General features: G+C 36.2%; 1 protein-coding gene across 2 annotated transcripts; it reads right to left on the reverse strand.

Moving 5' to 3' along the window:
- Positions 1 to 1782: 1782 nt before the first annotated feature.
- On the reverse strand, positions 1783 to 24585 carry LOC138704556 (aldo-keto reductase family 1 member A1-like). Of its 2 annotated transcripts, XM_069832584.1 has the most exons (8): positions 24473 to 24539; positions 20779 to 20958; positions 16539 to 16706; positions 16140 to 16340; positions 14267 to 14520; positions 8895 to 9051; positions 6326 to 6423; positions 1783 to 2915 (listed from the first exon to the last, which is right to left on the reverse strand). In XM_069832584.1, the coding sequence occupies exons 2-8, from the start codon at positions 20851 to 20853 to the stop codon at positions 2873 to 2875; spliced, it is 996 nt and encodes a 331-aa protein (XP_069688685.1). In that variant the 5' UTR covers positions 20854 to 20958; positions 24473 to 24539; the 3' UTR covers positions 1783 to 2872. The 2 variants fall into 2 exon arrangements, with proteins under 2 accessions (XP_069688685.1, XP_069688686.1); XM_069832585.1 differs by lacking the exon at positions 20779 to 20958 and having other exon boundaries at positions 24473 to 24585.
- Positions 24586 to 27313: the final 2728 nt, after the last annotated feature.

A 27313-nucleotide genomic window follows, 5' to 3' on the forward strand; every position in this document is an offset into this window, starting at 1 on the left:
TTAATACAATATTAGATTGAACAATAATGTTACAAATTAATTATATAACCGTGACATAATAAACAAAAAATAGAAAAACAAAGGTTTTCAATGGTTAATTTATACAACAAACAAAAACTAACAAATTCTAATCAGTAATATAGTAAGGAATGAAATATTACAGAAAATAATACAAATATAGTTATAAATTGTTTGCACATAATATAAAAGAATATGATTGTCGTGAACTAATACTTCTATACATTGAATGGATCGAAATCACATCCATGCAAGTTAGCATTTTAATACATCTGGAGAATGGAGAGAGGGATTTCGAATTTCTAATATAGAAAAGTTCGTGTAGTTTCATGTCCTTCATTGGAATACGAAAGCTGACACTGCGTAAGAAAGATTCACAATTACCGTCACCTTTAAGGACCTTACATAAGGATAAGTAATCGAGTTCTTGCTGTTTAGAATAAAAGCTTCTACATCTAAAGCACTCACATTTAAGCTCATAGCTATACCCGGAATTATTAGACAGAAATCTGAACGAATATAACGATATAAATTTCCTTTCAGTATTTTCTAATTTTGCGGAATCAGTATTTGTAATAAACTTAGAATTCCAGACCGCAGATGCATATTCAAGTTTCGATCTCACTAATGTATAGTAGCCTACAACATTCTTTAGAAAAAGAATAAGTAATTGACCGTATTATTCCTACATTCTTATTGAATGGTTATAATATGTTTTATGCATTCAGTGTAATTGGGAAAATGTAATTTATTATCGATTAATGTACCAAGATCTCTAATGCAATCTTTGCTGATAATATATTGTTTAGATAATAGTTACATCTTAATGTAGAAGTTTTTCATGAAAATGATATTAGGCTACGTAAGTTTTGAATTCATTAATCTTCATCCCGTTATCAACTGACCATTTATCAATTGAATTGATGTCATCTTCAAGAAACTGACAGTCAGCGTTACTTTTGATTATATGAAACATTTTAAGATCATCAGCGGATAACAGACAGCCAGAGCTTATCCTTTCGCGCATATCATCAATGAAGATTAAAAATAGGAGAGATCCCAAAGCTGAGCCCTGGGGCACGCCACATAGCCTATAATATTAAATGGAAATAATAATAATAATAATAATAATAATAATAATAATAATAATAATAACTTAATTAACAATTAACAGGTATATTTTATAAACATATTGCAATATACCTTTTTATAGATCTGTATATTAGCAATGCCAATCTTATATTAACTGTCTAAAGTTCAGCATGTATTGTGCACACATGTTTCACGTCCATGTCAAAGCACAACTGAATGCTATTATTTTTAAGAATGTATTGCAACCTTTTCCCATGGATTATGTTAAACTCTTCCATGTAAGTTACGTATGAATACGTCATAATATGCAGACTCCCCTGTGTATAGGATTGGACTCGCTCACGTTGTTGAGTTTATCGGATATGACGTAAGCATTTCCATGGTAACCGAAGTTATGTAGGTTATGTATGCATACCTTGTGTATAGAAATAGACACGTTCACATTGTTGAGTTTATTGGATATGACGTAAGCATTTCCATGGCAATCGATGTTGAATAACAACAGTGCAACTTTCGTCCCACAAAATTCTTTCACTCGTTTCTATTAATGTAGGTCGAATATATAGCCTACATTACATTAAACATAAACTGTGCATATGCATGAATTTCGCAAAAACCATGCTTTTAAAATCGGAATCGCATGTAGGTCTAATAATGATGAAAACAAAAATATAGAAAAACCACGTATAATATTTATCTACAGCTTCATGTTATATTTCATCGTTGTGCCTGCAGTAACTCCTATGTGCAAAATATAAACTTTTTCAGTATGAAGAAAAAACACATTTATTCATCCTATGGCAGAGGTACATAGGAGACTGTGAATTCTTACATTTTCGAAACAAAGAAATATAATTACATATAGAGATTTTATTATTTGCTGTATCACTATTTAAGTTATTTAATAGAGCAAAATCTGAAAATCGATAAATACGTCACATAGGAGTTATTGCAGGAACAACGACGATTTTCTTTGAAGGACAAACATAAAGTATTTGTTGCTACTTTGAGTGTATATATATATATATATATATATATATATATATATATATATATATCACTTTAATATACGGTATTTGACATTGAAAAACCACATACAATTATCACAGTCTAGTATATACAGTCACGAAGCTCAGTACACAGGGAATACGTATCCATAGATAGTTGCTAACCACTAGAATCGCTACTATCGCCTCATCACAGACAATGCGAAATAGTACCGGCACAGTCTATTGTTTCTAGTACCCTCATCACCTCAAGCTTCGTGACTGTAATATACTAGACTGTGCACATATTGTAAGAAACTTTACAAAATTTAACAAAGCCACATATTTCGTGATAAAAACACAGAAAATATAATATTGTACAATATAATATTTTAAACTGAAATTTAATATTATAGTACTAAATTTTGTATATACTTTATCGGAAAGTCCAAGTTATTGCTTAATACAGAATCTTCCGTTAGGAACGCGACGGGACTCCGCAGCCTACACGGCCTTTGCATGTTACAGCGTGGCTCCCTTTCACCGTAACTAGAGCCCAGTTGGCGTTCCTAACAGAAGACTCTGTATTAAGAGTAGTAAGAGACGCACTTACATTGGCTACCATGGAGTCAGAGCTTCATTAGCAGATAAAAATATCATTACTTGTAACAAGACTTTTAGTTCTGAAATTTTAAAATAATTCGAGTTATATCTTTTGTGTCGTAGTAACTAGAAAAAAGTAAAAATAACGACTAGTTTTCACATACATTCTTCTTTCAGTAAGGGTCGCTGAAAGGATATTCCGGATGTGATACGACCCTGGAAAATAACAGATGAAAATTAATAAACATAAAATTACTTAGTCACACGTTAAAAAGTGTTAAAATTAAAAAAAAAAGTATATACCTTCGACAGACGGCCCGTTTCGATGTGATGGTACGTCTTCATCAGTGTCTCTTGAGCTTGAGTAATTCAAGGGACACTGATGAAGACGTAACATCACGTCGAAACGGGCCGTCTGTCGAAGATATATAACTTTTTAAAATTTTAACACTTTTTAACGTTGACTAAGTAATTTTATGTTTTTAACAAAGTGTTAACGTGAACTTTAATCAATGAAAATTAATACATGGAATCTCAATTACATTTTCCTCATTAAAACATTACCAAATTAAGTACATGTAAATATCATTGCTTAGGAACTTAATACAATCTTAAGGACATAACTGATCATTAGTTTGTGATCTATTCGGGGGCCATAATTAGTTCCCAGCCTATGTAAACAGTCTGTAGTGAAAAACATAAACGATATGAGACTATTTTTGGAATACCCATGTTCGCCCTCGTATTTTCACAAACTGTCATCATTTTTATTATTACCATATCACGAGAATAGTTTTTTTAGTGACGAGAACATTCATACCACATGGACTGAATAACTGAGCACAGATTAAGTGGAAGAGATCAGAGAACTCATCACAGACTGTATACAGTATACTTAATATTCTGTGCTATGGCTTAGTGGACTGAGGTTGGATTTCAAGCAGAGAAGTGGAGATTTGTGTTTCTTCCATAAAGGCAGGCTCTTTGTTTTGTATTGTCTCAAGTAAAGTCTTGTGCCATGGTGGACACATGACTAGGAAACCCAGTTGCTGTATTTTCCGTCATTGAGGAGAAAATGGATGGAGATACAAAATACGTCGTTACCAGAAGAAAAAGAGAAAGCAGACTATACATTCGCTCCACAAGCTTCAGCAGTACATTGCAGCACTCTGGCAATGTTATACATGAATAGCACACTGTCTCCTTTGACTTAAGCGATAAATATACGGAGTCATTAAAATATATAGCTGCCGCATAAATAGCATATGCGTCCTGGGGAAATGATACTGCACTGGCCTGTACTCGAGTTACACATTATTCCTAGTCTACCTCCCTTGAGTTGTTTTTACTATTTTTCTTTCTTTCTTTCTTTCTTTCTTTCTTTCTTTCTTTCTTTCTTTCTTTCTTTCCTTCCCCATATCTTCATTCCTCTATTTCTTTTATTTTTTTAATTTTTCCTTTCTTGCTCCATATCCTGATGTTTTATTTCTTCTTTTCTCTTTTGGTGTTCCATTTTTTTTTGTAGATTTGACTGCTCTATTTCTTCTCTTCTCTTTTAATTTTTCTTTCTCCATTTTTAATTCTCTAGTTCTTCTTTTCTTTTTCGGTCCTGCCTTTCTTTCTCCATTTCCTGATTGCTCTATTTATTCTTTTCTATTTTCATTTTTCTTTCTTTCTCCATTTCTTCATTTTTCTATTTCTTCTTTTCTTTTTCGGCACTTTCTTTCTTTCTTTCTTTCTTTCTTTCTTTCTTTCTTTCTTTCTTTCTTTCTTTCTTCATTTCTTCATTTCTCTATTTCGTCTTTTCTTTTTTGGTGCTTCCTTTCTTTCTCCATTTCTTGATTGCTCTATTTATTCTTTTCTATTTTCATTTTTCTTTCTTTCTTCCTTCCTTTCTTTCTTTCTTTCTTTCTTCATTTCTTCATTTCTCTATTTCGTCTTTTCTTTTTTGGTGCTTCCTTTCTTTCTCCATTTCTTGATTGCTCTATTTATTCTTTTCTATTTTCATTTTTGCTTTCTTTCTATATTCCCTGATTTTTCTATTTTTTCTTTTCTTGTTTTCATTTCTTTTATTTCTGAAATATCAGTCCAAGTAGTTCACAGTTTACTCTCAATTGTGGGTTCTCTTTAATAATTCTCAACGCAACATTAGGTTTAATTAGCTTTGAATAACAGTAACTACATTAGAAAAAAAAAGGCTGCAAAAGGGTATCTGTCGGATACAGGGGGGAGAGCCATTAATCCTTCCCATTGAAGGCTTTAAGGAACCAACCTGGACAAATGCCCAATGTCCCATCCCTACCTTCCCGTGGTGCAGCTGTTAGTAAGCGTAATTTTACGAGCTGAACTAAAGGGAGGGGTTACTCATCAATTAGCACTGGTCAGTTTGATGAGTTAATGACTGAATTTGGTATAATTTTCCTCTATCCAATACCTAATTCCCTCTTTACCCTTTCCTATCCAGTTCTCTGACTGAACTCTTACTTTCTTCGACCCCGACGGCATTAGAGAATTCGAGGCCTAGAGGTTCATTTCCCTTTCCTTCCTCCTCTTTCTACTTTTCTGTTCCTAGTGCTGACCTGCTATGGCACTAAAATCGTCCTCCAGTGGCTTAAGGAGGGAAAGCTGGTGATCAACAAGATCTCCCAGCTAGGTCCAATGGACCCGTCGACCAACAGCAGGTGTGGTCCTCCAGACATTCTGGGAGTTGTGTGTGAATGAAGTAGCCACCACAACGTTAAAATACGGTGTTCACTTAAATCGGCTACAACTTGCCATTTAACCTCTCCAATAATCTGTGCTTCATTGGCTGGTCATGATAATATCTTTGAAAAATATTGGAGTGCAAGAGGTCAAATGACTTTATTGTCAAACGCCTGGCATTTGTCCCGCAGTTCTTTCACATGCCAGTAAATCTACTGACATGAGTCTGTCGCATTTAAGCACACTTAAATGCCATCGACCTGGGCCGGGAACTACCGGTACTTTAGGCTATTCACACAATATTCTTTATGTTTTTATATAAATTCGTGAAAGTAAAAATTGTTCCGAAATGTAATCCCCTTTTGGATAACAACATCAGTGCTCTTATGAGCCGTATGGCGTATGGGAACCTACAATTTTTTAATTAATCGTATAGGGAAGAGAGAATTTTACCCATATGGAGCCATCCGACATATGGATGCCGAAGTATTTTACACTATCTGTACTGATCTTAGATAATCTCTTGCCTTTTTAGTAATATCTTCTTTGATGTTCATACAGCGCTGGAATGCACAACCATGTAATATAAAAGAATGGATGAAAAACACCGAAATGCTGCAGATACAGGCTCCAGGATTCATCAAGACAAGTGTGCTTCTAGTGTGAGAGCTCCATGGAATCTTCTTTAAATCAAGCTTGTTTTACAATAAAATTAAACAGTAAAGTAAAACAATTTATTTACTTATAAAAAAATCCATTTAATGGCGGTCGAAGGGATAGAGGAGAGTAAAATATATTTCAAGAAAGAAAAGTAAGGGGTAGTTAAAAAAGAATTATCATGACAGCACTGAACAACTGATTATATGCTAATTTATACTAAATGAAATAATGATAATTTTTTTTTGGATCTAATAAAAACTTACCAAGATATTGTATCCAAATGAAACCTACGACCTGCTTGTCTTTTGTCGAGGGAATTTAGTTCTTCCACTTCCTCTTTCGTCAGCTCAAAATCAAATATCTGAAGCAGCAAAAGAATATTTACATGACTATTAATTTTTGAATACCAAAACATGAACTGTATTTGCCCTGCGTCAAGCTACTTATGGGTCTTAACATGCTGTAATTTCCCATGAACACATTGCTTTTTGGAATGGGAAAGGGATCGCTTTCAGAAACAATAGATTTATTGGTTTTGTGTTCTGATGAATGTAATTATACTTTCTAGTTATGAATGGTCTCCGGTGTTCTATTGGTTACTGGGATCGTATCTGGTCCTATTATCTTAGGTTAAAATTCGTTTAAAGGTGACCCGAACCTGGCAGGTATTTGAATTTACCGGATGAAAATTAAATGTATTATAAACAGTCGCAATACACTATTTTGACGATTCATCCAGTGCTTCTTCACTTCCGCTTAATTCAGAAAAATAATAGTCTATATTGAATGTTTGTATAAATATATGACTGTCTGTTTTCTAAAATTCTTCATAATGGAGTCAGTCATTATGAACCATGCGGTTCGGATATTATCCATTCAAACTTCCCAGAAATGTTTTTGCCATCCTTTATGGATCCGACCTTTCTTTGTTTTATAGGTCTTTAGTTATTTACAATTTTAGAAGTTCTTGACTCTTCCATATATTCAACATGTTCTTTTATTATTTATTAATCATGAAGAATAATTCGCTCCGGCACAGGGGATCAAACCCAGCACCCTAAGTTATACGTACTGAGTTCTCTATTACACAGCGTAAGCGAATGAAATGTATTTATTCTTAGCTAATTCACTTACTTACAAATGAATTTTAAGGAACCCGCAGGTTCATTGCCGCCCTCACATAAGACCGCCATCGGTCCCTATCCTGTGCAAGATTAATCCAGTCTCTGTCATTATAACCTCAAATCCATTTTAATATTATCCTTCCATCTACGTCTCGGCCTCCCCAAAGGTCTTTTTCCCTCCGGTCTCCTAACTAACACTCTCTATGCATTTCTGGATTCGCCCATACGTGCTACATGCCCTGCCCATCTCAAACGTCTGGATTTAATGTTCCTAATTATGTCAGGTGAAGAATACAATGCATGGAGTTCTGCGTTTTGTAACTTTCTCCATTCTCCTGTAACTTCATCCCTCTTAGCCCCAAATATTTTCCTAAGAACCTTATTCTCAAACACCCTTAATTTCTTAGCTAACTCACTGTGTAGTATTATTTTTCTACACGGAATTAGGCGGCCATGAAATTTATTTCTAAAGTGTGACTAATGAAGTACTTTGTGTGGAGTGTAGTACTGTATGGGGCAGAAACATGAACCATTACGACGGAGTGAACAGAAACGACTGGAAGCATTTGAAATATGGGTAGGGAGAAGAATGGAGCCTGTGAAATGGACAGGCAGAATAAGAAATGAAGTTGTGCTAGAAAAAGTGGGCAAAGAAAAATAATGCTGAAACTGATCAGGAAGAGAAAAAGGAATTGGCTGAATTAGTGACTAAGAAGAAACGGCCTACTGAAGGATGCACTGGAAGGAATGGTGAACGGAGAAAAAGTTCGGGGCAGAAGAAATCAGATGATAGACGACATTAAGATACGAGTATATGGATCATGTGCGGAAACTATACTTGTTTTTTTGAAAGATGGGACATGACAGTTAAGCGGCCGAACTTGGAACTATAGTGCTATGTTGCCAATATGAACTACCACGCTGCCAGCTGATGGAAGGTATCAATTGACGTTAAGATGGCTGACGTTAAAACATTCATTGACAATTGACGCAAAGGTAAGAAAACAATACAAAAATCGACACAGAATCAAAGACGAAACGTACCAATGCTAACATTGTGTGCACAATAAATGTCGCCAAGAGAGCTATTAAGCACTCGCCAAGTGGGAACGGTAAATTTGGCAACTCAACCGTTGTTACCATAGCAACAGGTCTACCACGCTATGTGACATTCAGTTGTTTTTCCGATCGCAACGCTCCTGTCATGTCCCATATTAAAAAAAAAAAACAAGTATAAGAAGAAGGTGGAAAATAGGGAAGATTGTAGAATGCTAGTTTTGTAGTGAAAGACCTGTCCTTGGGCGGAGGACTATGAATGAATGAAATGTGTTCCCTTGTCTGCTACACGATTTCTTTTTTTCCGGTATGTACGTTTTCAAAATGTGTACATGTTCACGCACTAAATATTTAACCACTGCAAAACACAACACAACGTAAGAGAGTAACTGCACTTTTTGTTAGCTGACTCACTGCATAGCTACACGTGGAGCGATCGGCCTGCCAGTCTGTAGCGAGCCCCAGCGAAAGCAGTTTTTTTTTTTTTTTTTACGAAGGCTCGCTTCGTAGCCTAAGGCATATTGTGCTTACCACTCCTGTTCTGCGAACGACATTTGTCGCCGAATGGTCGCGCTCTTCTACGGGAGGGACCTGTCGACAGAAACATGGGAACGTTCACTATGACTCAGTGCAGTATACCATGTTCAGTCACCTGTAAATTCTCCTTGATACGATCTGGTTTTACACTCTTCGGAATGACAATAATATCCCTCTGTATGCAGTGCCTTAAGAGGATCTGTGCTGGTGTCTTGTTGTGCTGTTTGGCTACCTTGCACACCACGGGGTCTTTCATGAGGTCGGGATTTTCACTGAAACAGAAATGGTATGGTTTCTGCTTTATAGTATAAGCACAGTCTAGTATATACAGTCACGAAGCTCAATACATAGTAAATATGCATCCATAGATAGTTGCTAACCACTAGGATCGCTACTATCGCCTCATTACAGACAATGCGAAGTAGTACCTGCACAGTCTATTGTTTATAATACTTACTTACAAATGGCTTTTAAGGAACCCGAAGGTTCATCGCCGCCCTCACATAAGCCCGCCATCGGTCCCTATCCTGTGCAAGATTAATCCAGTCTCTATCATCATATCCCACCTCCCTCAAATCCATTTTAATATTATCCTCCCATCTACGTCTCGGCCTCCCTAAATGTCTTTTTCCCTCCGGTCTCCCAACTAACACTCCATATGCATTTCTGGATTCGCCCATACGTGCTACATGCCCTGCCCATCTCAAACGTCTGGATTTAATGTTCCTAATTATGTCAGGTGAAGAATACAATGCGTGCAGTTCTGCGTTGTGTAACTTTCTCCATTCTCCTGTAACTTCATCCCGCTTAGCCCCAAATATTTTCCTAAGCACCTTATTCTCAAACACCTTAACCTATGTTCCTCTCTCAGAGTGAGAGTCCAAGTTTCACAACCATACAGAAGAACCGGTAACATAACTGTTTTATAAATTCTAACTTTCAGATTTTTGGACAGCAGACTGGATGATAATACCCTCATAAACTCAAGCTTCGTGACTGTATATACTACATTGTGGTATAAATACATATAAAATACGAGTACATTTTCATTTACTTTTAAATATATAAAAAAAATATTATTTCAGAGGCGTTTATATGAAGTACTAAGGGTATGTAGTCCTTAATATCACATTGCTCTTGTCATTATGTGTTACCCTTTGAAAAGTATAATAATAATTTGCAGTTTCTTTTCAGAATTATTATTGAAAACATGGTTGTTAGAATGAAAGAATAATTTTTGATTCGAAACAGGTATAATATATGAGCTGTAAGCACCTGAGAGTACTCCACAAATACTTATTCTTATTAATTATCGATCTGTATAAGAGTAATGCCAAGCTTGTATTTTTTATTTGGTTTATTTTACAACGCTTTATCAACTGCTATGATTATCTAATGTCCACACCTGTGGAGTAACAGTTAGCGCGTCTGGCCGCGAAACCAGGTGGTCAGGGTTCGATTCCCGGTCGGGGCAAGTTACCTGGTTGAGGTTTTTTCCGGGGTTTTCCCTCAACCCAATATGAGCAAATGCTGGGTAACTTTCGGTGCTGGACCCCGGACTCATTTCACCGGCATTATCACCTTCATCTCATTGAGACGCTAAATAACCTAAGCTGTTGATAAAGCGTCGTAAAATAACCTACTAAAAATTATCTAGTTTCTGAATGAGATGAAAGTGATAGTGTTAGCGAAATGAGTCCAGAGTCCAGCGCCAAAAGCTACCTAGCATTTGCTCTCAACAAGTTGAGGAAAAATCCTTGAAAAGCCTCAACCTGGTAACTTGTCCCAATCAGGATTTGAACCTGGACCTGCTCGTTTCATGTCAGACGTACTAACCGTTGCTACACAGCGGTGGAATTACGCTTGTATTAACTTTCTATAGTTACACATGTGTTGTGCATGCGTCCGTTTCAGGTCCATATCAAAGCACAACTGAATAACATTATTTAAAAAAATTCAGCGGAGCTCTCTTCTAGGTCCACGAGATTTCAGGCGTAGAATTACATCCATGCGGTGTACCCACCTCCTTCCTATTTCGAACCTTATATAGTATTCGCAGTTTCAATTCATTCAGTGACGATGTTTTAAGTGAAATTAAACATATCCAGTCATTTCAAAATAAAGTCCTACGAATTTCACTCAATTCTCCTTGGTTTGTCCGTAACAGCCAACTACACAGAGAAACTGGTATTGACACAATCAAACAGTTTATTCATTCACAAGCTAAGAAGTTCTATGACAACCTAGAAAATGTTCCAGGCGCCATCCACAACTCTCTCGGAAGGAAGTCCACATTTCCCATCAGAATAAAGAGCCGACTTCCAATGGACCTCATATTATAATCAAAATTTATCATCACACCAACCTATGTAAATAATTAGGGGAGAGTCGGGTAGTATCGGACATCGGGTAATATCAGACAGTGAGTTTCTTTCATCTACCACAAGATGATAGTACCTGATTGACAAGGTTACGTTTCTGTGATGTCGCATAGAGAAACATAACCATGTCATTCAGGTACTACCATATCGTGGTAGATGAAAGAAAGACACCGTCCATACTATCCGATGTCCGATACTACCCGACTCTCCCCTATTTATTATTTATTTATTAACAATTATTTTTGTTCATTGAGGAGCCCAATCTAGGCTGCCCTCACTACAGTGTCATGTACTATATTTTATTTAGAAATGATCTGTATAGCGCTAAATGCGCTGATCGATCAATAAATTATAAAAAAAAAAGTGACGATGTTTTTGGGTTATGCATTTTTCGTTATATCCAACTCCGAAATATCATCCCTGAGAAACGACAGATTGACTTAATTGTAGTACAAACGATTCTCTGTTGAACGACACTTACCCGATCCATCTACGGCGCATACTTCTCGACTTATGAGCGTGCGTAGCCGCGCGAGTATGATTTTGGTACCCAAAACTGCACCCGTCACCACTTCCGCGAGAGCAGCGCGCTATCGGAGCTTTCAAACAGTACACTGCGGTCGCATTTTTCACTTCGTGCGATGCGGTGATATAATAACTATGTTTCTGCTTTTTAGATTATTCTTATACTCAACTCCGAAATGTCACTTCTGAGGAACGATTGGATAGATGTATTTATTTATTTATTTTATTGGGTTATTTTACGACACTGTATCAACATCTAGGTTATTTAGCGTCTGAATGATATGAAGGTGATAATGCCGGTGAAATGAGTCCGGGGTCCAGCACCGAAAGTTACCCAGCATTTGCTCGTATTGGGTTGAGGGAAAACCCCGGAAAAAACCTCAACCAGGTAACTTGCCCCGACCGGGAATCGAACCCGGGCCACCTGGTTCCTCGGCCACAGGTGTGGACGGATAGATGTAATTCTACGTCAACATATATTGGAGAACCTTACCCCTCTTCATGGATTATAATAATTCTTCCAAGTAGGTTGTTATACATGTACTGTGTATAAAAATATACTCGTTCAGATTGTTGTTGTTTGTTGTTTTCTAATGCCAGGCGTTTGACAATAAAGTCATTTGACCTCTTGCACTCCAATATTTTTCAAAGATATTATCATGGTCAGCCACTGAAGCACAGATTGTTGAGTTTATCGGATATGACCTAAGCATTTCCATGGCAACGGAAATCCAATATTGCTAGTGTAATTTCCATTCTAGAAAATTCTTTCATTTTTCTTTTATTATTGTAGGCCCAATATACTCGTTCAGATTGTTGAGTTTATCGGATATGATCTAAGCATTTCCATGGCAACGGAAATCGAATATTGCTAGTGTACTTTCCGTTCTAGAAAATTCTTTCATTTTTCTTTTATTATTGTAGGCCCAATATACCCGTTCAGATTGTTGAGTTTATAGGATATGACCTAAGCATTTCCATGGCAACGGAAATCGAATATTGCTAGTGTAATTTCCGTTCTATAAAATTCTTTCATTTTTCTTTTATTTTTGTAGGCCCAATATACCCGTTCAGATTGTTGAGTTTATAGGATATGACCTAAGCATTTCCATGACAACGGAAATCGAATATTGCTAGTGTAATTTCCGTTCTATAAAATTCTTTCATTTTTCTTTTATTATTGTAGGCCCAATATACCCGTTCAGATTGTTGAGTTTATAGGATATGACCTAAGCATTTCCATGGCAACGGAAATCCAATATTGCTAGTGTAATTTCCGTTCTAGAAAATTCTTTCATTTTTATTTTATTATTGTAGGCCCAATATAGTCGTTCAGATTGTTGAGTTTATCGGATATGATCTAAGCATTTCCATGGCAACGGAAATCCAATATTGCTAGTGTAATTTCCGTTCTAGAAAATTCTTTCATTTTTATTTTATTATTGTAGGCCCAATATAGTCGTTCGGATATGATCTAAGCATTTCCATGGCAACGGAAATCCAATATTGCTAGTGTACTTTCCGTTGTAGAAAATTCTTTCATTTTTCTTTTATTATTGTAGGCCCAATATACCCATTCAGATTGTTGAGTTTATCGGATATGACCTAAGCATTTCCATGGCAACGGAAATCCAATATTGCTAGTGTACTTTCCGTTGTAGAAAATTCTTTCATGTTTCTTTTATTATTGTAGGCCCAATATACCCGTTCAGATTGTTGAGTTTATAGGATATGACCTAAGCATTTCCATGGCAACGGAAATCCAATATTGCTAGTGTAATTTCCGTTCTAGAAAATTCTTCCATTTTTCTTTTATTATTGTAGGCCCAATATACTCGTTCAGATTGTTGAGTTTATCGGATATGATCTAAGCATTTCCATGGCAACGGAAATCCAATATTGCTAGTGTAATTTCCGTTGTAGAAAATTCTTCCATTTTTCTTTTATTATTGTAGGCCCAATATACTCGTTCAGATTGTTGAGTTTATCGGATATGATCTAAGCATTTCCATTGCAACGGAAATCGAATATTGCTAGTGTAATTTCCATTCTAGAAAATTCTTTCATTTTTCTTTTATTATTGTAGGCCCAATGTACTCGTTCAGGTTGTTTAGTTTATCGGATATGATCTAAGCTTTTCCATGGCAACGGAAATCGAATATTGCTAGTGTAATTTCCGTTCTATAAAATTCTTTCATTTTTCTTTTATTATTGTAGGCCCAATATACTCGTTCAGATTGTTGAGTTTATCGGATATGATCTAAGCATTTCCATGGCAACGGAAATCGAATATTGCTAGTGTAATTTCCGTTCTATAAAATCCTTTCATTTTTCTTTTATTATTGTAGGCCCAATAGGCCTTTATACTGAACATTTCCCAGAGCAAGGAACTAGGCCTACTGTCAGGAATCTGTAGAGTAGACTTCCACACTTGAGTCATGAATAGCACTGAGAAGAATCTATTACATAAATACTTTGATATCTTACTTATCTAAACGAGACATTATGCTTCGGTTTAATGTTTCTTTGTCTGTAACTGAACTTTTGAAATAACAGCCTACCGTAGTTGAACAATACTCACGTCACAGGAACGTCAAGGGATTTCAACTTCACGTTCATTCCAGGAGACCCCAAAGGAGCATAAGCACAGACGGCTATGTCCAGAGCCTTGCAGAATGCTACCAACTCCCTCTGTTGAAAATATACGTTAAGTTCCAATTGGAGATATACTGGACGAATTCGAGCTGCTTTCACTATTTTGGCAATCTGACGTGAATTGAAATTTGACAGTCCAATAGATCGAGCCCTTCCAGCATCTACTTGAGCTTCCATTGCCTGCAGAAATTAATATTTTATGTAGAGAAGTGTGAAGCCTGAGAGTATATAATAGTAATATGCGTTACAAGAGCGGTATGTTGAAGTTTTCATGTTCGAGGAAAAGTTTGAAAAAGCGAAACGTAGTTGAGCTTTTTTAATTTCCGAGAATTGAAAGAAAACATACTGCTCGTGTATCGTACATTATTTTGTGCGAAGATCGTTTATTATATACCTGAAAGAGGAATTTCTAATTAGTTGCAATGAAATCTCCATCTTGGTTTCTGTTCAATGACGGCAAATTTGCAAAACAAAAACATCTATTTTCAACATTGTTGCTTTAAAATGTTTTCTGTGTTTACTATATTCCAGCAGGCCGTGATATACGTCTGTCTTTTTTTTCCCCCAGTCTATAAATGCGAACTTAAAACAAACGGTAAGGTTATGTAATGATTTATTTTTCATTTTAATGTTTTAACAATATTATTTATATAACATATTGCAGTAATAACATCGGCATCTGGAATCTTGTTGATTTTTTTCACGGCTTCCTTAATTTACTTGCATCACGAATGCAGTAACTTTAGTGGAGTTGTAGAGTTTACTTAATTTTTGCAAATATTTAAAAACAATAATTAACATTGCAATTTAGGTGAAATTGCAGTGGTAAGTTTCCAATTTATAATTATTACTATATTGAACGTCTCTAAAAATAATATGTTAAAAGCCTAAAGCAGTAAAATCAATATGTCATTTAAGCGGTAAGAAGAGGGAAATTATTATGTGTGTTAGGTTGGGAATACTGAATTTGGAATTTTAGACTTTCCGCGGATTGGTTTTGTGCGGAAACCAAGCAAATACCCACGATCTCGCACAAAAGTATCTTGAATTATCCAAGAACTTTTTAAAATTGAAATGTAATAAACATACTGTACTTTTATTATTTATTAAAGCAAGCAAACAGTCATTGAACATATACTCGTGCATTCAATATGGAACACAATATACGGAATGATACACAACAATGTCAACAATCATGACTCACTCTGATTCATCAATAAACATTACAGAAACTTTAGCTGTTGGTGTCACAATAATGCATATTATGAAATACAAGATGAGTCATAAAAACTAGACACATTTCAAAGACATATATTTTTACATTATTATTAAATTAAATTGCAGCAATTAAATATACATATTCTGTAGGTCTAAACTAAAGCATTTACTAAACGCCCATTTCTGTTCACTTCTTGACATCAGCGCCACCATAAATTACGCACTCGTGTACCCTGTCTCGCACGGCATCCTTAATTGAGGGGTTGGGTGCAAGAAAGGCATTTCTCTCAAATGCAAGTTTTGAGAAAATTGATTTTGAAAATTCAAACCGTAATAATGTGATCTATGCACGCTCACACTCCTGTGAAGATACGGCTTGCTGTTCCTACTGAAAAGACTGAGGACTCCCACTTGATATGGTTATTCTTTTCAATTATGTTGTCTAGCTAATTTTCGCTGGAATAATTATAATTTACATCCAGTCTATTACCTGACCCACCCACTGTAACTACATGATTTCTATTAGAGGAGTTAAAATGGGCGTATATGAAATTGCAAGAGGATTTCTTTTTTAAGTATACCTTCCATATGCCGACGAGGTCGGTTGAATAGTCAACGACCCATTGTCCTTTTTCATTCTTCGGTAAGAATTCTTCCCCAATATCTTCAAGTCCTATAGGTCCTTGAATCAGATACAAGTCCACATAATCCAACTGGAAGGCTTCCAAGGATCTCTTCAAATACTTCTCTACAGATTCTGCGTGATTTCCTTTTCCTGGAAGCTGGAAGATCAATATGTTTTCATAGGTATCAGGAAGACAGTGGAATAAAAATTAAAAGGACGAATGTTGTGCAGAAAACTTCAGTCCTGAATGAGACAAGAAATGACAATTTTATAAACTGGCAATGAACAAATCGAGATCAGATTATATGATCTTGGTAGTGGACAAATAAAGACAAAACGTAGAGTGTTTCCATACCTTTGTGACAATAAAGATATCCTCTCTCTTGAGCTTGCCAGAGTCGAACCACTTCTTCAGAGTTTTTCCAATTGCTTCCTCATTCTGATACATGTGGGCCGTGTCTATGTACCTGTACCCTAGCTCCAACGCAGCATCAAGGGCGGTACTTATTTCTTCAGGTTTTATCTGGAAATTGGGGGGAGAAAGAACATTACGTGTAAAAAAGTTTGGTCACCTGACCTTACACCATTAGATTATTGTTGTTTGTGGGGTTGGCTAAAGAGCGAAGTCTACAAGCTCAAAGTGAAAACAAGAGAGCAATTGCTTGCCCGTGTTTTAAATGTTTGTGATTTCATTAATAAATGTCGGGACCAGCTCAATATTAGCAACACGATATCTGGTTACACGACCTGCAAAGTACATCGAGATTGACGATGGAATTTTTGAATATGTTGTTGTATCAAGAGAAATGGACAATTAAACACAACACGCAGGTAAACGAGTTCCTAATTTACTGTCACCTGCACTGTTCCCGTTGCTCATGGTTGTGATTGTTTTTTTTTTTTTTCATAACCGTTGAAAATAAAATATGTTTATATAGGGTCCGGCAAAAAGATCGGACGTTTTCTGAAGTGAGACAATACAGTTGTATTTTAATGTTTGTTGGTTTTTATTCTTTCATAGAAAGGAGGCATTTTTTTTTCATTTACCGATGCAAAAGAACAAAATTAGGTTTTGAAAATTGCACCCTCCAAATGATGTCCATTTTTTCTAATGCACTCCTGGAGCCTGACTCTGAAGGTCAACAATGCCCTGCCTACCATGTCTCTGGCGTACGGTCGGACTTTGGTCTTCCTGTTTCAGAAATCTTTCTGAAATTGTTTATCCACAATAAAATTGTGTTACGGCTGGGAACTCCTCATGTCGACCCACATTGAAATGTTGTCGGAACCTACGCTGCGTAAGAACTGCTGACTAATTTGTTTTGGAAACAAAAAATCATCACGTCAAACGCTCGACGCGATGCATTTCACGGATCCATTGCTACTGAATAGAGATGGGAATGATATATCGGTTTTTATGAAATACCGATATTTTCGTTTCGGTATAGCCATATATCAATATCGAAATTTTGATTCAATAAATCGTATAATATATCGGTTTTCTCATAAATTTATCGATTTTTTTGTGGAATTATTGTCATTAACAACAACAACAAAATGCACACTAGACAACTCCGATAATTCCCGAGAGATGGAGCCACTGAAGGTGGACAGTTACAATACCTTGTTCTAATTGGCTGGACTGGAATTCGAATTCAAACTGTTTAATATACAGCAAAAAATTCAAAATGCAGCGTGTGCGAACGTGAGACGGACGGAAGGTTTATCTACTACTGTTTTAATATTGTTATTAATGTTCTCTAGTGATGGGCGAAGTTGTTCTTTTCCCGGAACAGTTCCGACGGTTCCGGTTCCGAAAAAATACTATGTTCCAAATAACAGTTCCGAAATAACAGTCACCAGTGGTGATGAGTCGGAGTCGTTGAGTCGTTCAAACGAACGGTACAGTACCCTCCCTCTTCACCATAGACAAATAACACCATGCAGCTCACACTGGAGCACTCATAGGCATGACATAGTACACATTCTTATCTATAGATGGCACTGCAATGCACATTCGAATCGATTTTGGAAAATTGCTGTGCATGCGGACAGAACTCAAAAGCTTAATGTTAGTAATTACACAGCTGTTGACTACAAGGACAGAATACAACACTTTGTTTTCGTACATAAAGTTATAAAGACATGGTAGCCAACTAAAAAAAAATAACATAACATTTAAAACATATGGTATGTAATTTCTGTTCTCTCTATTACATAATAAAAAAACCAAATCATTAATTTTTAATTTTACTTTTCTTAATGCACAGTTATTATAATAATACTAATAATAATAATAATAATAATAATAATAATAATAATAAATATTACAATTTCATAAATAAAAAAGATATATATTGGCAGTACTGAAACCTGGAAACCCCGCAGTGGGTTAGTAAAATGTTGGAATCGCATCTTTACCAAAGTGTAATTTAAACTTCGCATTAAACCTCGCTCTCCAAATCAGTACTTATATGGGTAGTTTCCAACAAATAATGCTACAACATTTTTGTCGTTCTTTGATAACAGAGAAGATAGCACAAAAACTTGTGCTTGTCAGACTTAACCTCAACAAACGACATACAGACATTGTAACTAAACCACTCATTATCATTTACGACTTTAACCTTTGTATAGAATCAGCTGATCAATGAATTAATAATAGTATGCGTACTTTATGACTTTGTAGAATGTTTATAAAACAGAATTAGTCAACTAATGGTGAAATAAACCATAAAGCGGGAATCAATATTACAGATTATTGAATACTTACTATAACATTACAGATGATTGGCCAGTCTTACAAATGTTGATATTAAAGTTCGCGCCACCGCAAGGATTTCAATGTCCATGCGCCCCCCTCCAACCACGTGAGAGTTTCAAGTACAGTGTAACTGCAGCTGTCGTTGGTTCATCGGAACAAGCTCCGACGTTCCGACTGTTATCTCGGAGTCGGAACATACCTTGTGCAACGCGGTACTGCGAGCCCGCAACAGCTGGGCAAGTGAGCAGCTCGGAGTCGGAACACTGTTATTTCGGAACAGGAGGTTCCGACCTACTGTTCATTTTTGCAACAGTTCCGAGGGAGTCGGAACATACCTTGTGCCACGCGGTACTGCGAGCCCGCAACAGTTGGCAAGTGAGCAGCTCGGAGTCGGAACACTGTTATTTCGGAACAGGAGGTTCCGACCTACTGTTCATTTTTGCAACAGTTCCGAGACCGGAACAGTTCCAAAATAACTGTTGTGTTATTTTTTACCCATCTCTAATGTTCTCCAAGGCAGGAGAGCAACTCCCACCATGAAAGGGAACAGTCTGACCTCTATCAAAAGTTTTATTTCTATATTTTGAAATGGAAAGAGAAACAAGGATTTAATATCGATGTGACATTTATTTACGTCTATGATTTCTATGCACAACCTAATGCTGACTTTCTATTTTCTTATTAAATCTTTTAGTGCATACAAATTCTATCCCTACAATAATCGCCATTGTCCAAATCTAATCTTTCAGGTAAGGCTCCCTGTAAAGCAGATTTGAATAATTTCAAGGGAAAAATTGTTTCGGGGCCGGGTATCGATCCCGGGACCTCTGGTTGAACGTACCAGCGCTCTGCCAACTGAGCTACCCCGTTCAACCAGAGGTCCCGGGATCGATACCCGGCCCCGGAACAATTTTTCCCTTGAAATTATTCATCACCATTGTTGTTTGGAATGTTGGAGTGTAACAGTAACTTGCAATGGGAACTTACTATAGAAGGATTGTATCAAATCAACTGTGAAGTTTGCTAAAACTTTTAACATTCTAAGTACGGTTCACTTACATTTAAAAATAATTAGAAGTTGTTTACTTACATTTAAAAATGATTACATTGTTAGGTAGAAAAGAGCATTATATCTGTGTCCTGGATTGAATCCTATATAAAATTAGAATAATTGAATCCTGTTCCAATATCATATATTCAACCATGTAGAGTTCACTTAACTCTTTCCCACTATATCATTTAAACTCACTTTACCTCCACCATAATTTTGATTTATGTTAGGACCTACATCATATGGTATTGAAAATGTATTGTTTATTGTTACAATTTTACATTTATGCTTTGACTGTTATGATGTTAATTTCAATGGTAAAAAGGAATATTAATATTTAAGTAGTTTTATTGTAATGCAGTAAATGTACGCCTGAAAATGCAATTTGCTTACGGAATAGCGATATATCGATAATCGTTCGATATATCGATATATTTTCTGCGATTTATATTGTTTCTCGAAATTAGGTTTGAAATATATTGCACTATCAATATATCAGTATTTAATTTATTTCCTCCGTCATTACTACTGAAATGTCATAAATAATGGCGTTCATTCCCTATCCTCCCACCGCTGCGCGACTGTCTTAGCCACAGTTACTGCCAACCTAAAAGCGTCAGATCTTTTTGCCGGTCTCTATAATTTATTGTTTCCTTTAGAGTTTAGAATCATTCATACTATCACCCCTCAAAGTAAGGCCTTTTCCTCCTGAATTACTCTGTATAAAATGTTAGGAATTATAGTGGAGAATCATAATAATGGTTAAATTGTGCCACTTACCTGCCAGGTACCGAGGCCTATAATGGGCATCTTCATTCCATTGTAAAATGTTATCTTTCTTGGTAGTGTTGACATTTTGAAGACTGACAAATTATTCTTGATGGAAGTGTGGTTGTGTTTCGAGATGCTCTGGCAGAATTGTAATATGTTATGGCACCAGTACTCGACTGCTAAGCAGCGCTATCAGGTTCAGATAAGAACTCAAAGATTAGGGGCATTTGCGTAACATTTTTAACTACGAGTATTTACATATTATTGTAATATTGGTATGCACATTTCCAAGGACACGTCGGTAAATATTTATGAAACTGAAGACTGGAACTCAACCTTCGTCCTGTTGATACCGTATTGAATATTTCTTGCCAGTCTGTTTTAAATCATTTAATTAATTAGTTCAGACAAATTATTTGCCAGCAAAATGCTTCTTTGTTAGCATAATTCATACAGGGCAAGTCAAAATGATGGACCCGATTTCAGTAATTTATTGTGTGAAATCTACTGAACGTATTATATTGTGAGACGCGTGCTTTGAAAGGTAAATTTTTAAAGTTAAGTTTTCCCGCATTGTTTTCATTTTCACCCGCAGGTAGTCCGCAGCAAAACAATGAAAGAAAATGGCATTGACTGGAGAACAACTCTGTGCTTTCCAATTAAATGTCTTCTGTGCCATTTCCCGTGAAGAAAATTATGGACTCTATTTTTTCAATGAACGCACTGTGACAGGACATGCTTTCCTTGATATCGTGCAACGATGGCTCCTTCCGCAGCTTGAAGAAAATAGTGCAGATTTCATTCTTCAACTGGATGGCTCCCCTCCGCATTACCATGGCAGCGTTCGGAATCATCTCAATGGGCATTGCAACAACGATGGATAGGCCGTGCATGTGTGAGGGATGGACATCTGCTTCGTTGGCCACCTTGTTCTCCCGATTTGACTCATGTGATTTCTTCATGTGGGTTTTGTAAAGGATCATGTTTACATACTACCACTTGCAACTACACTGGACGACCTGCGCCCCGCATCACAGCAGCTATTACTGAGATTGATCGTGACCGGCTACAAAGGGTTTGGCAGGGGACTGACTATCGGCTTGATGTGTGTCATGTTACGCAAGGTGCTCACATAGAACACTTATGATGTATCCGAATAAAACTTTGAAATTTTACCTTTCGAAGCTCACGTCTCATAATATGATATGTTGATTACATTAGTGAAATCGGATCCATCATTTTGACTTGCTCTGTATAGGTATAAGCTACAGAGATGTCAACTATTACAGATTATACCCCATTGTTATGTAATTACGGTCAAAGGGATTTTTTTTTTACGAAAAAGCAATATTGTCACGGGACAAATAATATTTTAATTTATTCCGCAGATAGAAAACGAGATAAAAATATGCCAACAATGCTTGCTTCTACTTCTGTGTGCAACGTTTGGTAGTACGAGGGGGGGAGATAGTCAGCGCTACAGTCACTGGTGTAAATCAGCGTTGCCAACCCTACGGCTTGAATGGATCGCACAATTGGCTGCAAATTATCGTACTTTTCATTGGAGGATCGTACACTACATATAAAAATGGGCTTCTTCTGGATTATTTTACCTAAATCCCCTCCACAGTGTTTTATTTAAAGATTTTTTTTTTCAGTTATTATAAGAAAATTATTGTTAAAAATTTAATATGGGCGTATAAAATTATCTTTTACTACTTTGTTGTCTGCTTACTTTGGGAGAAGGCTTAAAAATGGAAAAAAATTGTCATCTTTCCCTTCAGGAGGAACAGAAGAACCTGCTGCTACATGTAACCCTTCTACAGTTTGTTTCATCAGTGCACAGAAAGATTTAAATTTAGAGTTAGTTTACCATAATTTCTGTAATTTTTTTCGTATTTCATATTTAAGTGTACCCAATGTAGTTTTTTTTTTATAGAGGTAGGACCTAATAGGAATGTTATCGCTAACTTGAGAATCCATTGCCACTATTTCACGTCAGAGCTTACTCCTACAGAACACGACCGATATAATTCTTTAAAAATTCAATTACTTACACCAGCGTTTCTAAAACTGTGATCCGCGGATCACCTGTGGTCCTCGAGGTCTGCCCTTGTGGTCCTTCAAAAAATGCAGAAGAAAAAATAAAATTCAAACGAATTGCGTATCACTCTATAGCTGAAAATCTCAGAGTTTGGAAATGACACATGGCAATCGCCTTTCACTTTTTCTCCCAGTACTGACATTTTATGAAATTTATTAGACCTACCCGTCTACCGACTTCCCACTCTACTCTCAACAACAAAAGAGGGATTTAAAGCACTATGAATGTGGTATTTCCCTGCATATTTGGCGCCGCGCCTGTAACCCAGCCAGGAACTACCCAAATTCATAACAGAGGACCGAACCTTTTCTTGTATTGATGACTTTCTTAGTAGTTTTGCCGACACCCAGTCTGCACATTGAAATGGTCACTTACTGTACGTCGTACACCAATAATACAACTCTGAGGTCACACTTTGAAACTTATTTTCCAAGTAAATATGACGAATTTTCATGGGTTCGTGATCACTTTCATTGCGATATTGAAACTAACAAACTTTCATTGAGTGAAAGAGAGCAGTTAATTGAACTCTCGAATGAGACCAGACTTAAATGAAATTCCAAGCGGAAGTTAATGGTTAATTTCTGAACTTCATCACAAGTGAAAAAAGAATACAGTGAACTGTACAATGGTACTTTAGAGATTATAATTCAATTTGCTTCTACGTATCTGTGCGAGAAAGAGTTTTCATCACTAACTCTAATAAAAACAAAGTAGGCTACCGAAATCGACTCGATGTATGTGACGATCTCCGACTTAAGCTTACCAGCATACATCCAAATACAGAACAACTGTGCAAGAATCGGCAGGCTCATTCATCTCATTAATGTGAGAACCAATATTTATTTCTTTTTTAGTTAATAAGTTAAATATTATCCAAACTCTAATAGCCTTGAATTATTAAAGAAACAAAATGAATTTTTTCTATTAACATTAGCTTAATTAGTTAATACTACTATAAAATTAATTTAATTTAATTAATTTAAATTAATTAATTCTATTTTAAAATATAAGTATACTGGTATTAAAATATGCTACAAAAATTATAAATTTGCTTTCGAAGGGAACAAGTGTGAATGTGGTCTGCGGAACTGTTCCGACTTAAAAAGGTGGTCCCGTATTCAAAAAAGTTTAAGAAACGCTGCCTTACACTATTTTTGAAGAAATGCAAAAAAATCACCTCAAGCTTCATGTATGTACTAGACTATTTTTTTATTTCATTGGGTTATTTTACGACGCAGTATCAACATCTAGGTTATTTAGCGTCTGAATTAAATGAAGGTGATAATGCCGGTGAAATGAGTCCGGGGCCCAGCACCGAAAGTTACCCAGCATTTGCTCGTATTGGGTTGAGGGAAAACCCCGGAAAAAAACCTCAACCAGGTAACTTGCCCCGACCGGGATTCGAACCCGGGCCACCTGGTTTCGCCGCCAGACGCGCTAACCGTTACTCCACAGGTGTGGACTGTACTAGACTATGCTAATACTGTACTAAAATATAAATATATCTATTATAAGCTAATTATTAAGATTCTACACACACAAACGGATGCCGATAGCGTAGCAAAGTGCCGCTTAGTAATAACTTCTACACTTCACTGTTTCAGACAGAATGGATTCCACACCGCGACACGACGCGAGACAAGAGCTGACGGACTGATTAGTGAATACTGCGCACTCAGTCGGCGCAGCACGCTACCTTCTCTCTACTGACAACAAAACCCAGGATGTTACGGAAATATCTATTTTTAATACCTCTATAACTTTCAGCCGTTGCCATCTTTTGTAGTTTTGCTACTGTTGGAATTCTTTCGATATTTCTTCTTTTGCTACCGACTGGATTGTTTTTAATGTGTTTGCTATTTTAGTATAGAATAAATTCAATCAATACATAATAATAGTGGAAACACTAGTAATGTCCCACTTCGATTATTGTGATTTTCTACTGACTGACCTCAATGTCAACCAGTCGCAAAGATTACAACGTGTTCATAATTCTTGTGTTCGCTTCGTCTGCGATGTCCGTCGCGCTGACCACATTACCCCATCCTTCCAAACTCTGAACTGGCTACGACTTAACGAACGTAGACATTTTCATTCTCTTGTTCTCCTTTTCCAAGTCCTTCACACCTCTACACCTACCTACCTTGCCTCCCGTTTCAGTTACCTGTCATAATATCATAATCTCTTCACACGCACGCAAAATAGCCGCACACTAGCCATACCAACACATAAGACATCATCGTATTCATCATCATACACAATCTCGCTCTCGCGCTTGTGGAATACCTTACCCAGTGACATCAGAAACTGTCGGAATTTTGTATCGTTCAAAAGCAAACTTATTAAGCGTTTTCTTGCTGCGTAGAGTAGGTTTAATTTTTACTTAATTAGTAAAAAAGTTTTCTCTTTCCTAACTTTTACAATAAACTGTCTAGCCTTTAGTAATCAGTTAATCTTTTAGTACTTTGATTTTTATTATATTTGTAAATTTAATATTAATTGTAATTATAATTGTAATTGTATTCTTAATATTGTAGTTGTAATCCCTTGGTAGAGGGGAAGAGAAGGCCTGATGGCCTTATTTCTACCAAGTTAAATAAATAAATAAATAAATAAATAAATAAATAAATAAATAAATAAATAAATAAATAAATAAATAAATAAATAAATACTTCATTTTTCTATATACACTTTTAATACATAAGGTAATTCGGGGGAAGACGCCACAACTAAGGTATTTCTTGGCTATACAACTCAAACCTGAAGTGGTAAGGCAATACAAACAAATTTATCGTATTTTTCAATTATAATTGGCTCTGTATAATGATTGGTTCCTTTCCAAGTACGTGTATTATTAATAATTTTTCATGTTCAAAGAACTCGTGTCAGGGTGGCATCTTCCCCCATATATACGGGGAAGACGCCAATTGGTATGGAGTAAGATGCAACAACACAGTAAATGACATACATAAAATAAACATTGGAATATTACATATGTATTTTATTACAACTAGGCTGTAGAGAAACATCTGTGAAATTGATTATAATCTTGTTTCATGATTATTTTGCAAACATACAGTGCAAATTATCACCACTGCAATCTTCGTGCAACCATTTCTTGCAAGCGATGCACTGAATCCAGTCAGATTTGGGATCTTTCTTAGCGCAAAAGTGTCCAGTACAAACAATACAAAAATCATCATCATCCTCATCAAAACTATTGCCACTGTCATCGTGAATAATTTCGTCACCAGAAAAAGAAGATGAACTTGCACATCTCCTTTTCTTCCTTGGTTGGGAAGGTTTCTTTTTATTTCTGGCATTTTCCCGCATAGTTTCTTTCTCTTCTCTGTGCTGTAGTTAAGACCTCCGCTGTTTGTTTTTTTACGCCCAGAGGGTTTAGGTTTTCTTACTCGAAGAATAGGGCTGATTGTTTCCAGAGTTGAAATCCCGTTATCCGTTCTGATGGAAGCAACTGTTGATATAGGTCTATTGCCACATGCTCCGCTAGTGGAAGGACCTGGTGAACCTTTAGTAAGGTTTGAAGATTCCATTCGCCATTTCAGAGTTCTGTATGGAATGCAACACATCCTCGCTGCAGCCCGTAATTTTTTTGTCCATACTTTACATCTTCAGCAGCTCGAATTAAATTTTATTCTGACCAAGATAACCGATCTTTTATTTTGTGGTCTCGAGTCATCGTCTGTATAGAAATGAAATCCTTGATACCTTTTATAAAGAATCAGAGAATATGACTATTATTATTATTATTATTATTATTATTATTACTATTATTATTATTATTATTATTATTATTATTATTATTATTTTCTCGCGGTATATTGATTCAAATCATTCTAACCTAGCTGATGATATTCCCCCCCCCTTTCTTAAGTGTAAATGAGCACAAACGCTAATTAGGTGTACATTTTTCTGACATTTTGTATATTCGATTCCCTAACCGTTTCAAATGTATAAAATTTTACCTTTTAGGTGTGTTTCCAAATTATATGTAATACGCTTTGTCAAATCTGGCAACCTTTTCATAAGGGAAGCTAAATTTATATATTATATAATCATTATATTGAAATAGGGCCTTGAATACAGGTTTTCCTAGAGCCTCGCAAATCCTAGAGCCGCCACTGCCGGTACCCAACCGGCGACTTCTATTTGAATACAGCAAGCGAACAGCAGATTAACCTTCTGTGTGTCAGCGACAAACAGCTGGGGAGTTGTGACTGTTCTTACGTAATTGTGACCTTCAGTTCGTTGCATGCTTCATTCATTGTTTGAAACTATGTTAACTTCTTTTTTGTAACTGCAACGTCGGATCGACATAATATGAATCTTCTAGATTCAAAACCCCCTAAAGACCATTTTGTTCAGAATTCAGTTATGTTCACATATTACTTGTTAAGAATGACTTCTAATGATTTA

The sequence above is a fragment of the Periplaneta americana genome, chromosome 8 (assembly GCF_040183065.1).
Source record: "Periplaneta americana isolate PAMFEO1 chromosome 8, P.americana_PAMFEO1_priV1, whole genome shotgun sequence".
Taxonomy (NCBI): Eukaryota; Metazoa; Arthropoda; class Insecta; order Blattodea; family Blattidae; genus Periplaneta; species Periplaneta americana.

What these genes read in the sequence shown, in the direction of transcription:
- LOC138704556 (XM_069832584.1), bottom strand. Translation starts at nt 20,853, where the DNA reads ATGTCAACACTACCAAGAAAGATAACATTTTACAATGGAATGAAGATG. An exon ending in ATATCTTTATTGTCACAAAG is followed by an intron (nt 16,341 to 16,538) that starts GTATGGAAACAC and finishes TTGATCTTCCAG; the next exon opens with CTTCCAGGAAAAGGAAATCA. An exon ending in ACCTCGTCGGCATATGGAAG is followed by an intron (nt 14,521 to 16,139) that starts GTATACTTAAAA and finishes TAATTTCTGCAG; the next exon opens with GCAATGGAAGCTCAAGTAGA.